We start from the raw sequence: 14,927 nt of genomic DNA, 5'->3' as shown, positions 1-14,927 counted from the left end.
CCAGATTTTTGCTGCCCAGAGGTTGTACCCTAACTAATAGCATAAAGTGGAGGAAGGGAGGGATCTTGGATAGTAATCCTTACTGTAATTCAGTCTCTGGTTTACTGGTTCAGCATCTTGTCAGATGGCAATATGCAAAATGCATATGGCTGGAGGCCTATGGCATTTATTTATTTCCTGGCTACCTCCTAAAATCAAGATAAGCACATCTCCTTGAACAAGAATTGAGAAAATGCAATCAAGGACAATCAAGGTAAAGCTAAAGCTTTTCCCTGTCTGCTCTAGGGGAAAGTGCTCATCTCTGTTTCTTAGCTGAGGAAGTCAGCCTTCTCTGAAGACAGTTCCGTGATTGTGTGGCCAGCATGACTACACACCAAGGCACATGGAACACTGTTACCTTCCCACTGAAGGTATTTATCTATTCACATTTGTATGCTTTCAAATTGCTAAGTTGGCAGGAGTTGGGGCAAGAACAGGAGCTCTGCCTATTGTGCGGCACTCAGGTCACAAATCTAGGTTGTCAGCTTTCCAGCTGACAAGCTCAGTGTCTTTAACTGCTGAGTCTTTGTGCCCCCAAGCACAGAATCAACAAAATTAGGTCATAATACACAGAAAGGTTTGCAAAACAACTTCAGGTGCAAAACAACACTGGGATGAAAGCACCCCCGTCCCATTCAGCTGTCCTTATTTCTAATCCATGTGCCCCATCAATGACTGGGCCCTTCTTCTGGCATTGCTCCTCTTTTTTTCACTTTATTTGCATTATGGTTTTTCTATTGTTCTCCACTAGTTTCCTCTTTGCCTCCAGACTTTATGATGACCTAGACCAGGGGTCTGCAAACTTGGCTCTTTTAAGACTTGTGGACTTCAACTCCCAGAGTTCCTCAGCCAGTTTTGCTGGGAGTTGAAGTCCACAAGTCTTAAAAGAGCCAAGTTTGCAGACCCCTGATCTAGGCCAACTGGGCTATTAATGCAGCTGAATGAGTGAAGGGAGCACATATCCATTGGGCCATCCAGGAGAAGCACTCAAGAATTCAAATCTGCATCACAACTTTGAACCTGCTATTTTCTGCCCAACTACACATCTAGCCAACATTTACATAACAACCTTCTGCCCTAATGAACCATTTCTTAGGAGTTTCTAAAGACAGTCCATTTAGGCAGTCCTGGGCCACTTTGCTGAGCCATAATATTATCTGTTCAACTTTGCTTTAGCATAGTAGTTGAACCATCCAGTTATGTTTTGTTCAAGATCATGATGAAGACAAACAATTGCTTAAAGCAATGTATAAGTCAAGCAGATTTCTCTGGCTAAAATGTATCTAATGGAAGCAGCTCATGTATCCAATGCAACTAACCAAACACATTTGGGTGGCCACATTTGCAGTAATACTGAAGTTCTGACAGGGTTAAGGACATGTACAGTGACCAGAACAATCTGAAACTGAACACACTCAAAACCATAGAAATGGTGGTGGTAGACTTTAGGAGAAACCCTCCCATACTTCCACCTCTTACAATACTAGACAACACAGTATCAACAGTAGAGACCTTCAAATTTCAAGGTTCTACCATAACTCACGACCTAAAATGGACACCCAACATCAAAAATGTCATCAAAAAAGCACAACAAAGAATGTTTTTTCTGTGCCAACTCAGAAAGCTCAAACTGCCCAAGGAGCTGCTGATCCAGTTCTACAGAGGAATTATTGAGTCTGTCATCTGTACCTCTGTAACTATCTAGTTTGGTTCTGCAACCCGACAAGACAGACACAGACTTCAGAGGCTAATTAGAAATGCAGAAAAAACAGTTACTACCAACCTGCCTTCCATTGAGGACCTGTATACTGCATGAGTCAAAAAGGGGCCTGTGAAAATATTATTTTTACAAATAACTCAAGGCAGCAAACATGTGACACACCTTCCTTCTCCTATTTTCCCCACAACAACCCTTTGAGGTAAGTTGAAAGAGAATGACTGGCACAAGGTCACCCAACTGTGGATAAAACAGGACTTAATCTCAAAATCTCCTGCTTTCTAGCCTTAGCCCACCCAAAGATGTATCTTACACATTTGAATGGTGCCTACTTGGGGAAAGCAGCCCATGCAACCTGGATTGGCATATTGCTCTAAGCCAGAGGTTGTACATCAGATTGAGCTGTAAATCATAATTTGTAGAGAATGGCAGGAATCTATTTCATGGACATCACAACATACAGCCATACACCTATGAGCCCAATTCAAGAGACAGGAAGTTTAGAAGTCGTTAGAATAGAGCTCTCTAGCTGTGATGAGCAACTTGTGGCCATCCCACTGCATCACTCTCAAATATTCACAATGAGTGATTTAACTACCCTACTTCTGCAAGAATGCAGCTTCCTCTCCTAATCTCCAAGATCAGATGAAACCTGCTTCACTTCACAATTGCTATGTTGCAATCAGCAGCAAAAATGGTGGTACCAGAGCATGGAACAACTACTTCATTTTCTGAAAGCCAGCACAGTACAGCCATGTTGCCAAAAAGTCTGTTTCAGGTCCTCCATGGAAGATATCAAGGTTTCTTTCTTTTCTCTCACAGTAGCCTTGAAAACATTTGCTAATTAAAACAATGTAGTTTAATAGATAATGGGGGGCACCGTGGCTCAGCTGCTAAAGACACTGAGCTTGTCAGCTGGAAAGCTGACAGCTCAGGCTTAAGCCCAGAGTGCTGCGCAAAAGGGTCAGTTCCCATTCCTTGCCCCAGCTCCTGCCCACCTAGCAGTTTGAAAGCATGCAAATAAGTAGATAAATAGGTATTACTTTGGTGGGAAGATAATAGCATTCCATGTGCTTCAGCATATAGTCATGCTGGCCACATGTCCCAGAAATGTCTTTGGACAACACTGGCTCTATCAGCTAAGAAATGGAGATGAGCACCACTCCCTGGAGTTGGAAAGAACTAGACAAATGGAAGCCTTTACCTTTAGATTAATAGATATTATGATAATCTTTCACAGATGCCACTGTAAATACAGAATGAGCCTCCCCTTCTTTGAAACTCCCAATTTTGTTTTATTTGGGGGGGGGTGATACTTAACAATCAACTAAAGACAAAATTTGAGACATTCCTCAACCTCTTTTAGTGTTGAGCTACATAATAGTTGAACTTTAGGTTTGTTAACAAATTACCATAGCAACTCCTCAATACCAGAGATACATCCTGCTACTGAACCACCTCATAAATAGTTGAGGCACATGCAATTATGAACAGTGAATACATCAGCAGTTCTGAACTTCATGTAGGGCCAGGAAAGTTCATGGAAAATGTGTGTGAATTACTTGCTGTGGGCATTTTGAACTGATGTACAGAGAAGGAGCTCTCAGATGGGGTGCAGTTTCTTGACCATCCTTGGAAGGGTGCTTCATAACTAATTATTGTGAATTGTGTGTTAGAATTGTGGGGACTGTGATGTATTGATTTTAAAAAATTAAAATGCATAAGGTATCCTGAATGTCATTAATGAAATATTAAGTACATAAAAGCAATAACTGTTTACAGATGTTAAAAGGAATATTGATATTTTCCTCACAAGCAACAATTTTGACATTAAACCTCATAAACCTCATAACTACATTATAAATATTTATTTTGTACATAAAATATCTTAATGCTTTTAAATGCACAGAACTATAAAATACAACTCTTCAATGACTGATTATACTGCATACCTGACTCAATTAACAAAATCTATCAATATTCAGATTATCTTTTTGGCCAAACTGTTAAATATCAATCAATTCTAAAACGTGTTCTGGTCAAATATATTTTTCCTTAAATGAAAATGATGCAGTTCCTTATTTTTAATTTTCTGGCACATTCCACACTTTAAAGAACAATCTTTTTACAAAGGACCTATGAGTCTTTTCCTCTTTAGAAAGCATAATTATTTTTGCTTCTGCTTGCAAAAACCCAAGCTGATTTGTAATGGCAACTCCTCTGCCTGGATTTTATAAAATCTCATAGCAGCAGGATTAAAATGTCCCACAGCACTAGATACCCCAATGATACCTCGAATCCAAGGTCATTCACAAGGGGATGAAAAAGTGCATATGGCAGTTGTGACCATGTGAACAAAGGGTTTTTTCCTTTTCCCCCCTTTGCTTTAAAAGACATTAAAAAGAGGAGGGGCATCAAGAGCATGATCATGGCTGCCTCTAGATGATTTTTAACCACACATCCCCACCCTGTGGACAGCCCTGCGTGGGTCTTTTTCAAAAAGGTATTTCTGGCCAACATAAGCACATCTCTCACACTACTACCAAAGCAATGGTCAGATAGGAAGCTCTTGAGCTTGGGCCAAGAAGGAAATATGAGAAACATCTCAGATAAGCCCCATTTCAATACACATGAAGATAAAGAGAGGAAGGAGGGAAACATATTCAGATTTGCAAAATTCTACAGTTGTTACAATAAAAGTGGTTCTGACCTATATGGCATTAGCTACCTGGTCTGCTCTAACTTGTAGGGCTGACACAAACCAGTCGCATGTAACTGATTTTTTCCTACCAAATTGTCCGTTTCAACCAATTTGTTAATCCTCTTGAAAATTGCGCAAAGGGTGCCTCAATTTCCCAGACCAGAAATATCAGGGTATGACTGTCAATGGAGATTCTCAGTCATCCAGGTCATGGTTTTCCAAAAGGTGCTTTTTCAAAAGGCAACTAGACTTTCTTTGTTTTTGCTTGAAGACATTTCACTTCTCACCCAAGAAGTTTCTTCAGTTCTGACTGAATGTGGAGGATGGAAGGATTTATATTCTTGTAGTCATCTGGTGGTTAGCACTCTTTCTGAGATTTGTTGAGGCCACTTGGAGGTTTATCTGTGCCTCAGGGTCACCTGGATAGTGCAAATTGATGTGGAACCTTCTTGGAACTGCAGAAAGGACTGGGTTGTAAACAGGAGATAGGTGGTGTCATATCCCTCCCCTTCTGTCGAAAGAGGGCTGTTCAATCTTAATGTAGATGGCCTCTTTGACCCCTCTTTCAAACCAGGGGTCCTCTCTGTCCCAATTGTGGACTTCGCTGTTTTCAAGAATGACCTTTGTCTTTCAAATGCAGATGGACCACTGAATCTTGTCCTGGCGGGTTTGTTCTCCTGTGTTGTGCCATGCATTTGTGGCGTGATTGTTTTGTTCCTCCAATGTACAGATCTGCACATGTTTTGCTACATCGTACTGCATATATCACATTGCTCAGTTTGTGTCTGGGTCTTTTATCCTTGGGATAGACAAGCTTCTGCTTTAGTTTAAAGTTCTTGGGTTTAAAGTGGGCATGTATGTTGTATTGGTTGAAAATCCTCTTGAGCTTTTCAGATATTCCTGCACCATATGGGATGACAACATTGGTTTGTTTATTGTTCTCTTCTTTGTCTGTTGTGGAAGAGCTCCTGCTGGGTATTTTTTTAGATTTCATGAAGGCCCAGTTGGAATAGCCACAAGTTCTGAGGACTTCTCTGATGTGTTTTATTTTCAGTCAGAACTGAAGAAGCTTCTTGGATAAGAAGCGAAACATCTTCAAGCAAAAACGAAGAGAGTCCAGTTGTCTTTTGAAAAAGCAGCTTTAGGATATCGGGGTGTAACCTCTTACCCCCTTGCTGGGTAGACCATAAACTTCAAATAACTCTCCATGCACCTGCCAACTCTCTGTTTACAGCCGATGTTGCTTTGGAAGGCTGCGCCAGTGGATTTACAGTAATTTTGTTAGAATAATTTGACTCTTCCCTGCATTGCCGCTCAACAACAACCAGAATCAAACTTGCTTTTGATTCCAGAGACAATAAACAGACCACAGGCTATCAGTGATACATAATCAGTATATCAAAATGCCCTTTAAAAAAGGAAAGCACCCTAACCAGGCTGAAGGGGTGAATTTTGGCCACAACCGGGTCTAGCTAAACCATGGGAAGGGAAACCAAACTTATAATTGGGGGGGGGTGTCAATCGCTTAGCCCAGCTGACGCACAGAGAGGGATAGAAGGCCGCCAGTGCATAAAAATCTATTTTATTAGAGGCACTCAAGGAAAGACATGGTTCCACATGGTGGCACAAAAACATACCGTAGTTTAAAAAAGACAAAATGGGGGGGAAAACCCCAACGCAAATTCTGGCTACAGGCCTGCAACACTAGGCTGAGGGAGCTTCCCTCAGCCGGACTCGAACTGCCTCTCAAAGGGCCTACAGCCCTTTCCCGCCAAATCTGAGAGAGTTAGCTTCTTCTCCTTTATTGGCTTTCAGGGGGTCAGGTGACCTTCTCTGGGCCCAGTTTGTGATTTAAAGCAGGGGTCTCCAACCTTGTCAACTTTACGACTTGTGGACTTCAACTCCCAGAATTCCTCAGCCAGCGCATGCTGGCTGAGGAATTCTGGGAGTTGAAGTCCACAAGTCGTAAAGTTGACAAGGTTGGAGACCCCCCCACCCCACGATTTAAAGGGCCAGCTCAGCATCAGGGCAAAGAGCTCTCTGAGAATCAAGCTATTTTCCAAAACATCGGAAGGCCAGACAAGGAATAATGCATGGAAACTGATCGAGGAGAGATTCCGTCTAGAAATAAGGAGGAATTTTCTGACAGTGAGAGCAATCAACCCATGGAACAGAGGTTGCCTGGAAGCGTTCAAGAAGAGACTGGACTGCCATCTGTCAAAAATGGTGTAGGGTCTCTTGCTTGGGAGGGGGGTTGGACTAGATGACCTACAAGGTCCCTTCCAACTCGGTTAATCTACTAATGCCTTAAAGTGGATTAACACTCAAATCCCCTTGCAAGATGAACAAATGTGGAGAGTGATTTCCACCTGCAGGACTCAGAAATCGAGGAAGAGCCTAATCCTTTTTCCAGGTTTAAAGAGGGTAAATATCTTAAGAAGACATTTTGGTTGAAGCCAGGGAACCTAATCAAAATGACAAAGATTTCAACGCAAAAAAAAACTCCATGGAAAATTAAGAGATTTGGTAATTTTGGCAAGGTAAGAGAAATAAGAAAAGTGACGTTAAGCATCCTAAAAGCTAGGATTAAAAAAAATACAGGTAGTCCTCATTTAACAACCACAATTGAGACCAATAATTCCGTTGTTAAGTGGGAAATTAAGCAAGCACAACTGGGCTTCCCTTCCCTTGCCCTTTGGAATGCTCACCCAGTGCCAGATAATGAGGAAGAAGGGAATTAATGTTTGGATTCACATTAATTGGAGAGGAAAGGATTAGAAAAGAGTAAGCATACACATTAAACCAATGTGCTGGCACTGGCAGCCATGAGCACACTAAACTACACCAGCTTGGTGTAGTTCACATTGTGGCCCTCGTACTCTTTTATAATCCCTTTCTCTGAAAGTAAATTTTGGATGAATATTTAGATCAAAAGCCAAAGCGAGGCAATGTTGTCTGGCGACGCCCAGGGGAAGGGCCTTCTCTGTGGGGGCTCCCACCCTCTGGAACGAACTACCCCCCGGACTTCGTCAGCTTCTGGACCTTCGGACCTTCCGCCGCGAGCTTAAAACATACTTATTTAATTGCGCAGGATTGAGTTAGATTTTAAATTTATGGGTTTTAAATTGGGTTTTATTCCTATATTTTTAATTATTGGGCTTTTAGAATAAGTTTTTAAATTGTTTTTATATTGTATTTATGTGTTTTTTAAGTGCCTGTAAACCGCCCTGAGTCCTTCGGGAGATAGGGCGGTATATAAATATGATCAAATAAATAAATAAATAAATAATTCACCGTTTTTTGCCTTGAATTTTTGCGGAAGAGCGCAGCCTTTCCATCTGGACAGATGGAGCCATCTCTTGCCTTAGACCACGGAGAACTACCCCCCCCACTTTTACTATTTCAAGGCTTTCTTTGAGAAATTACTTCATAGGTTATTAATTGCTTTTACTCCTGGCTGGGAAAGGTCTTTGACAGGACAGCCCCCTGAGTCTTTCTGTTTCAGCAGTATATACAAATAAAATGAATAAATTAATTAATAAAAATAAATAATTCCTGGCAATGAGAGAAATTTCTAAGGCTCATACAGTCCATAATTTTACTTCTATGTAAACATTATTTTCAACAAATATTCTAGAAATATTTATCTCCCAACCCTGATATATATATTCCCTAAACCCACATCAGCTGGGGAATTCTGGGAATTGTAGTCAATGCAACATAAAGTTGCCTAGATTGAGAAACACTGCTGTAAAGTATTTGCGTTATTTATTACATTCTCTGGAATGTCAAGAATTAGCATTTCCAAAACCTGCCAGCAAACCACCAAAATATGAATGTATAATTATTTCCATCATTTTGGGACAAAAAAGCCAGGCAGGCAAACCATAGCTTGACATATTTAAATAAATTTCTTCCTCCTCCTTTGCAAAAAATATTTGACAGCACCCAAGAATCTATCCTACATATATATTACAAGAAAAACTGCAGTGGGAGAAACGCAGCATGGGGAAAAGGGGGCTGGGCTGGGGGCTGGAGGTGGGTGGTGGGCAGGAGGGGCTGCTGAGATCAGCCAGATGGCAGTGGGCTGCTGTTGACTTTGCTACTGGCAGGCCTGAGTCTCCCTACTGGAGAAAAGAGTCTGCCCCAGCTGTGTGTTTAGATCAGGGGTGTCCAAACTTGGTCCCTTTAAGACTTTTGGACTTCAACTCCCAGAGTTCCTCAGCCAGCTTTGCTGGCTGAGGGACTCTGGGAGTTGAAGTCCAAAAGTCTTAAAGGGACCAAGTTTGGACACCCCTGGTTTAGATCAATGTATCTCAACCTCAGCAGCTTTAAGACATCTGGATTTCAACTCCCAGAATTCGGGAGGTAGCCTTAAAGTTGCTGACGTTGAGAAGCAGAGGTTAAGTTGGTGGCCTTTGAGGGTTGCCACCTTAGAGGCTATGCCAATGGCAACAGTCTATATGGCCTTTCATAGGGCCGGAATAGCTCAGGCTGTTACAGCCTGTTATTAGAACACAATAGCCTGCAATTACTGCAGGTTCAAGCCCGGCCCAAGTTTGACTCAGCCTTCCATCCTTTATAAGGTAGGTAAAATGAGGACCCAGATTGTTGACTTTGTAAAAATATACAAATAGAATGAGACTATTGCCTTATACACTGTAAGCCGCCCTGAGTCTTCGGAGAAGGGCGGGATATAAATGTAAACAAAAAACAACAAAAAAACAACAACAACAACAAAAAACCAGATGGACAGCATGAGGGAGTTCAACCCCCTGCCCAAGGCAGGAGCCTTTATCCCATCCAAGACAAGTAAATGTCCAACCTTTTCTTGAAAACCTCTGCTGATGGAGCACCCACAATTACGGAAGGCAAGCTGCTCCATTGGTTAATTGCTTTCACTGTCAGGAAATTCCTCCTTAGTTCCAGGTTAGATCTCTTTTTAATGAACTTCAACCCATTGCTTCTTGTCCTGCCTTCTGATGCTTTGGAGAGCAAGTCAGCCCTCATCTCTATCACTGCCTGTCAAGTTTTAGAAGACTTGCTATCATGTCACCCTAATCCTTCTCTTCATTAGGCTAGACACACCTAGTTCCCTTGGCCATTCATTGTATGGCTTAGATATAAGGACTCCTTCCTTTGCAGGGATTTGAACTAGAACACCTCCCAGGTCTCTTCCAGTCCTATGATTCTACGATCTAGGACAGGTGGGTAGAGGGAATGAGCCCTGGATACCTTTTCTACAACTCATGATCACCTCCCAAGTCCTGTATGAGAATTTCTTAAATGATAATATCTGGAGCTTATTGAAGTGGTCTAAGTTATGATCAAAAGAAACATCAAATCAGATACTTTTTCTTTGTGTGTTTTATTTCGCCCATAAATTGGATTGTGAGGAGAGCCTTCAATTTACATCCTTTCGTTCTTTGTTAAAAGAACCCTTTAGATCAGTGATGGGTTTCTACTGGTTCACCCTGGTTCGGGTGAGCTGGTAGTGGCGGCAGAAGCACCATGCGCACACGCTCACAGTTCCAAACCGGTAATGAAGGTAAGTAAAAACCACTACTGCTTTAAATGTATTCTTCATTCCTTCCATACCACTTCAGACTCTGTTTGAAACTCTTCACCTACTCCCTGGAGGGAACCATACAGATCACCAAGACCTCCCCAGGCCCCACAAGCAATGCCAAGGGGGGACGTTTGGGGCAGAGGTTCTCAAACGGACCATCCACAGTTCCAGTCATTGTAATGCATGAGAAAGGAGTCCTTTCTCTATGGCAGTGATTCCCAAACTGTGAGCCGCGGCTCCCCAGGGAGCCGCGCCACCGCCACAAGGGAGCCGCGAAGAAGCAGCGTCCGCTCCACACGCGTGCCGCGAGATCCCAGACGCACAAAGCCGGACACGGCCGCAGCGACCAGGACTCGCACACCGCAACTCGGGACAACTCCAAAAGCCAAGGTACCCCTGCGCAGCTGCACCCACACCCCCCGCGGGGCAGGCCACAGCAGGCAGGAAGACGGCAGACGCCGACGACGGACCAAAGGAGAAGCGCGAGCTCCGGCCCGCCCGCCGCCTGAACCACAGCGCCCGCCCAGACCCGCCGCCTGGCGAAGCAACGGCGCACCTCCTCCAGTCTGCCCGCGGCGCCACTGGCCTCCCAGACCACCCGACACGCTGCCCAACACGGCGCGGCCACCACGCCGACGGCATCGGGAAAGAGGGCTGCGCAGAAAATAGCAAAACCACCCGTTAGTTCCTCCCAGGTGAGCCAGGCTGGGCGAGAACAGCCACCTCCTCCACAAGGCGGAGACCCGAGGAACAAGGGGATCGCGAGAGGCCAAACTCGAGACCGAAGCAGGGACCCCCACGCCTGGGAAAGTTCCACAGAGGCCGCTCCCATCAAAGGAGACGGCGCGTCCATCAGCAAAACATGAGTATGCCAAACACTTTGTAGAAACAGACTTTTTGATTAAACTCACATACCTATGTAATATCTTTGAAAAGTTGAATGTGTTGAATCTCTCTTTACAAGGAGGCAATATGCACATTTTAAAGTTAACAGAAAAGATTTCAGCTTTCAGAAAAAAATTCAGAAAAAAAGACAAAAATTAAAAAAAAAATCGGATGTACCTATTAAGGGAGCCGCGGAAAAAATCCGAAGTGTTATGGGAGCCGCAAACCGAAAAAGATTGGGAACCTCTGCTCTATGGGTCTCTTCCTCCCCCAAATGCACAAGCAGGCCTAATTATTGAAAGAGACAAGAAAGCAGAAGTGGACTGGGAAGTTTGACATATAAGATGTATCATTGGGGCTGGAAAAGCAAGCAGCCAACAATTAACACGGGTTAGTCCTGCAGATGTAAGTTTCTAAGTCACTGATTTCAGATGGGTGGGTATGCAAATTGAATAAAACAATGAAGTTGGATTTAAGTTTCTAAGGCAGCGTTTCTCAGCCTTAGAAGATGTGAGAACTGCAGCATGGCTGGCCGGGGAATTCTAGGAGCTGAAATCCACACATCTTCAAGTGGCTAAGGCTAAGGCTGAGATATCCTGCTCTAAAGAGATTCTAAGAAGCCCATTCCTAAATAACTTGGAAGAGAAAAAATTACTAGGAAGGAATATTACAGCAGATTGCCCAACTTTCTTCAACCCGGAACATCTATACGAATGAGGACATAGGCCATCCATTACCAATCCTGTAAACCTTATAGGCCGGTCCACAATCCCTTGAGCGATCCTGGCTGGCCCTTGGTGACTCTGCCTTCATAGTCAGCTCTGTTGGGGCTTCCAGAGGCGCCACAAAGTGAATATAGTAACAAATGGGGAGCAAAATAAAAATAGACTTACACCCTGTTAATCGATCCCTTGAAATAATGCATCTCTAGATAGTAAGCATGACGCAGACACTTAAAATGTAAATGCAACTCGGTCTAATTGTTACTGTGGTGGTGACAGTGCAACGTCTTTAAACACTGAATCTGCGGAATTGCTGCACCAGGAGAAAAAAGGCCAACCCTGAAATCAGGCTGGTGGCAAGCAAAACACAATCATTTGTCCACGTGGAAGCTCCTTCCCTCTCTCAGTCACAATTGGCTGTGCTCCAGCCTTCAAATTCTCCTCAGCCTGGTAAAAAATGAGGGGTCGTTTCAAATCCGTCACACAAATACAAACAGAAGACCTTCTCCAAAAACCACCACGTGTGCAGAAGACAATTTTCCACTCCCTTTTGTTCTAAAGTCTCAGAAGACAGTCTTTTTGCTCCTTGAGTTGAAACTGAGCACAAAGAGATGTCAAATATAACAGGAAAGAAAGAAAGAAAGAAAGAAAGAAAGAAAGAAAGAAAGAAAGAAAGAAAGAGAAAGGAAGGAAGGAAGGAAGGAAGGAAGGAAGGAAGGAAGGAAGAAAGAAAGAAAGAAAGAAAGAAAGAAAGAAAGAAAGAAAGAAAGAAAGTAAGTTCTGCTTTCAGCCAGAACACCCCGCCTGGCTATACAATGGTGTTTAAATTTGCAGGAACGTGGCCAATAATAAGTTGAAATTTCACCGTCTCCTCCCTCCTCTGTAATTTAATACGCTGCCTTCAGCTGTGCATTGAACCCATATGTGGGGGCCAAGCTGCCTCTTTAAAAAAAAAAAAAAAGAATCATGAGACCCCGAGAAGGTGGCTCCGGCAAATTTTATTAGCCAACTGCCTAAAAGCCTCCAGTGAGGACCCAGGCTCTGAATGAGCAGAAGCATTTTAAAAGCTCCATTAAGAACGCCTTCCTTTCCCTCCTTCAGCCAAGGAAAGTATCAAAAGCAACAAACTGAAATATCGCAAACGGGTCCAGCTGCCAAACGCCAAAGCTGCAATGCAAGAAAGAGGGAGGAAAAGAAGGAGAAGTGGCTCCCTCTTTCCCCTTTCTGCCTCTTGCAAAAAAAAAGGAGCATCTCATTCAAGCCTCTGTCAGGGAATAAATAACGGAGCAAGCGAGCCCACCTTCCTGCCACCTGCATCACCTTCTCCCTCCCAGCCAGGTCTTCTTGGCAAGATTCATGGGAGGCTCCAGAGATTAGGCAGGCTTACCTGTCAGGAGGCTAAAAGCCCAGGCCATCACCACCCCTCGGCAGGCCTCCATGGGGGACCCAGAGACGTCCAGTGCTGCCTGGTCAGACGATGCACCGAAGGCTCCAAAGCCAAGCAGAGGTCCAACTCGGTGAAAAGCAGCCTGCTTATCCCACAAGTCTCTTCCCACTCCTGACAGAAGCAGCTCTCGAGAGGAAGTGGGAGGGACGGGGCTGTAGGAGGTGCAGGAGCAGAGAAGCGGAGTGGGATGTAGTGGCTAGGAGCAGAAGCTCAGCACCCGGGGCTGTGCCAGCACAGGGATTCCCCCAGCCCTGGCTGTCAGAAGAGGCAGGCTTTTTCGTGGAAAGCGCTCCAGCCAGGACTCATCTGCAATGGCAAAACAAACTTTTCCTCCTAAGCAGCACTCGCAATTTTGAGGTGCTCTTGCCAAGAAGGAGACCACGAAAACATTGAGTATCGTATTATGTGGTTGGGGGGGTGGGGGGGATTGGGGGGGAGGAAGGAGCATTAACTCTGAAAAACTGGAAGTGAACCTGCCAACTTTGCACTGCTTTCTTCAAACAAGTCAGTATCTGATCACTTGAAAATGGTCAGATTGAAGATTTCAAAATGAATTTTTAGATTTAGACAGTGGGTTAAAAAGCCTGTTTGTCAGTCGTCTATTTTCAGTCAGCAGGTTCAAGGTGACGCCCCCTTCGTCTCTTGGCTGAGTTACAGATTTTTGAGCTGCTGCAGAAATCTGCCACATCTTCTGAATTGCTTTTATTCCAACAAAAGTTTGGTCAATTCCAACAAAATTCCAACAAAAGCATCTTTCTACTGCAAATCATTATTTCACTAGTTGCTGCAGGGCCAAAATATTCTGCAGTCCGTCAACAAAATTATTAAAAAATCCCATCAAAAAGATCAGATTGACTGAGCAAAAGTTTGCCTAACAGCTATACTACTATACAAGAGAAAAAAATCACTAATGGGTGAACAAAAAAACAAGACAAAGTGAATAAAAATGCATGTAATCCAATACTAAAATATTAAAAAAGAAACTCCAAAAGACCTAAATGCTAAATTATTAAGTATTTAAAATACTAAAATGCTAGAATACTGAAATTCTCCCTCAAAAGCTGTTGCATCAAGGAAACATCTGAGAATGCTCATCATCTTCGAGGTGATGTGTAGTGTTCAAGATGTTGGACTAGCAATGGGAAGCCCAAAGTTCAAACTGACCCTCATTTAGGAAAACTCCTTGGGTGACTTTAGGCCAGTCTCTCAGCCACAGGGCTGCTGTGGGAAAAATGCTGGAGGAAGATACCTGCCTTCATAACCGGAGCTCTTGGAAGAAATATGAGGTGCTGTACTCCGAGGCCATGAGCTTGCCTGATCTTTTTTGCTTTGCATTATCATAGTCGTCATTATCTTTATCTTCCCAAGTATTCTCCTTAGTTTGTGCAACAAATTGTGAAGTTTGCCAAATTGTGAAGCTTACAAGATGTGAAGTTTACCAAGTTCGTCAAAAACAGATCATGCCAAACAAATTTTATTTCATACTTTGACAAAGTGACTAAATTAGTGGATCAGTGAAATGCTGTGGACATAGTATACTTAGATTTCAGTAAAGCATTTGATAAAGTAGACCGCAACCTACTTCTGGCTAAGCTAGAAGAATGGGGGTTAGATAGCACCACCACCAGATGGGTTTTAACTGGCTTAAAAATCGTACCCACTGTGTAATCCTCAGCAGAACTACATCCACATGAAGGGAGGTAAGCAGTGGGGTACCCCAAGGTTTGATCTAGACAAGGGAATAGAAGGGGAATTCATCAAATATATGCAGACAACACTAAGCTGGCAGGAATAGCCCACACCCCAGAAGACAAGATTTTGACAGACTTGAACCCTGGGCTTTATCT

The 14,927-nt window shown here is 43.4% G+C and overlaps 1 protein-coding gene across 2 annotated transcripts in view; it reads right to left on the bottom strand.

Moving 5' to 3' along the window:
* Window positions 1-13,257, bottom strand: part of ITGA11 (integrin subunit alpha 11) — a 127,508-nt gene extending 114,251 nt beyond the window's left edge. Inside the window, exon 1 of one of the 2 annotated variants that reach the window (XM_058156059.1) lies at window positions 13,021-13,257. In XM_058156059.1, coding sequence (XP_058012042.1) covers window positions 13,021-13,072 — 52 coding nt within the window. In that variant the 5' untranslated portion in view covers window positions 13,073-13,257. The remainder of the gene's footprint in view (window positions 1-13,020) is intronic. The other variant, XM_058156058.1, reaches the window with a different exon arrangement.
* Window positions 13,258-14,927: the final 1,670 nt, after the last annotated feature.

This window comes from Ahaetulla prasina, chromosome 13 (genome assembly GCF_028640845.1).
Source record: "Ahaetulla prasina isolate Xishuangbanna chromosome 13, ASM2864084v1, whole genome shotgun sequence".
Lineage (NCBI taxonomy): Eukaryota > Metazoa > Chordata > Lepidosauria > Squamata > Colubridae > Ahaetulla > Ahaetulla prasina.
This window is presented reverse-complemented; position numbering and strand designations above follow the sequence as displayed.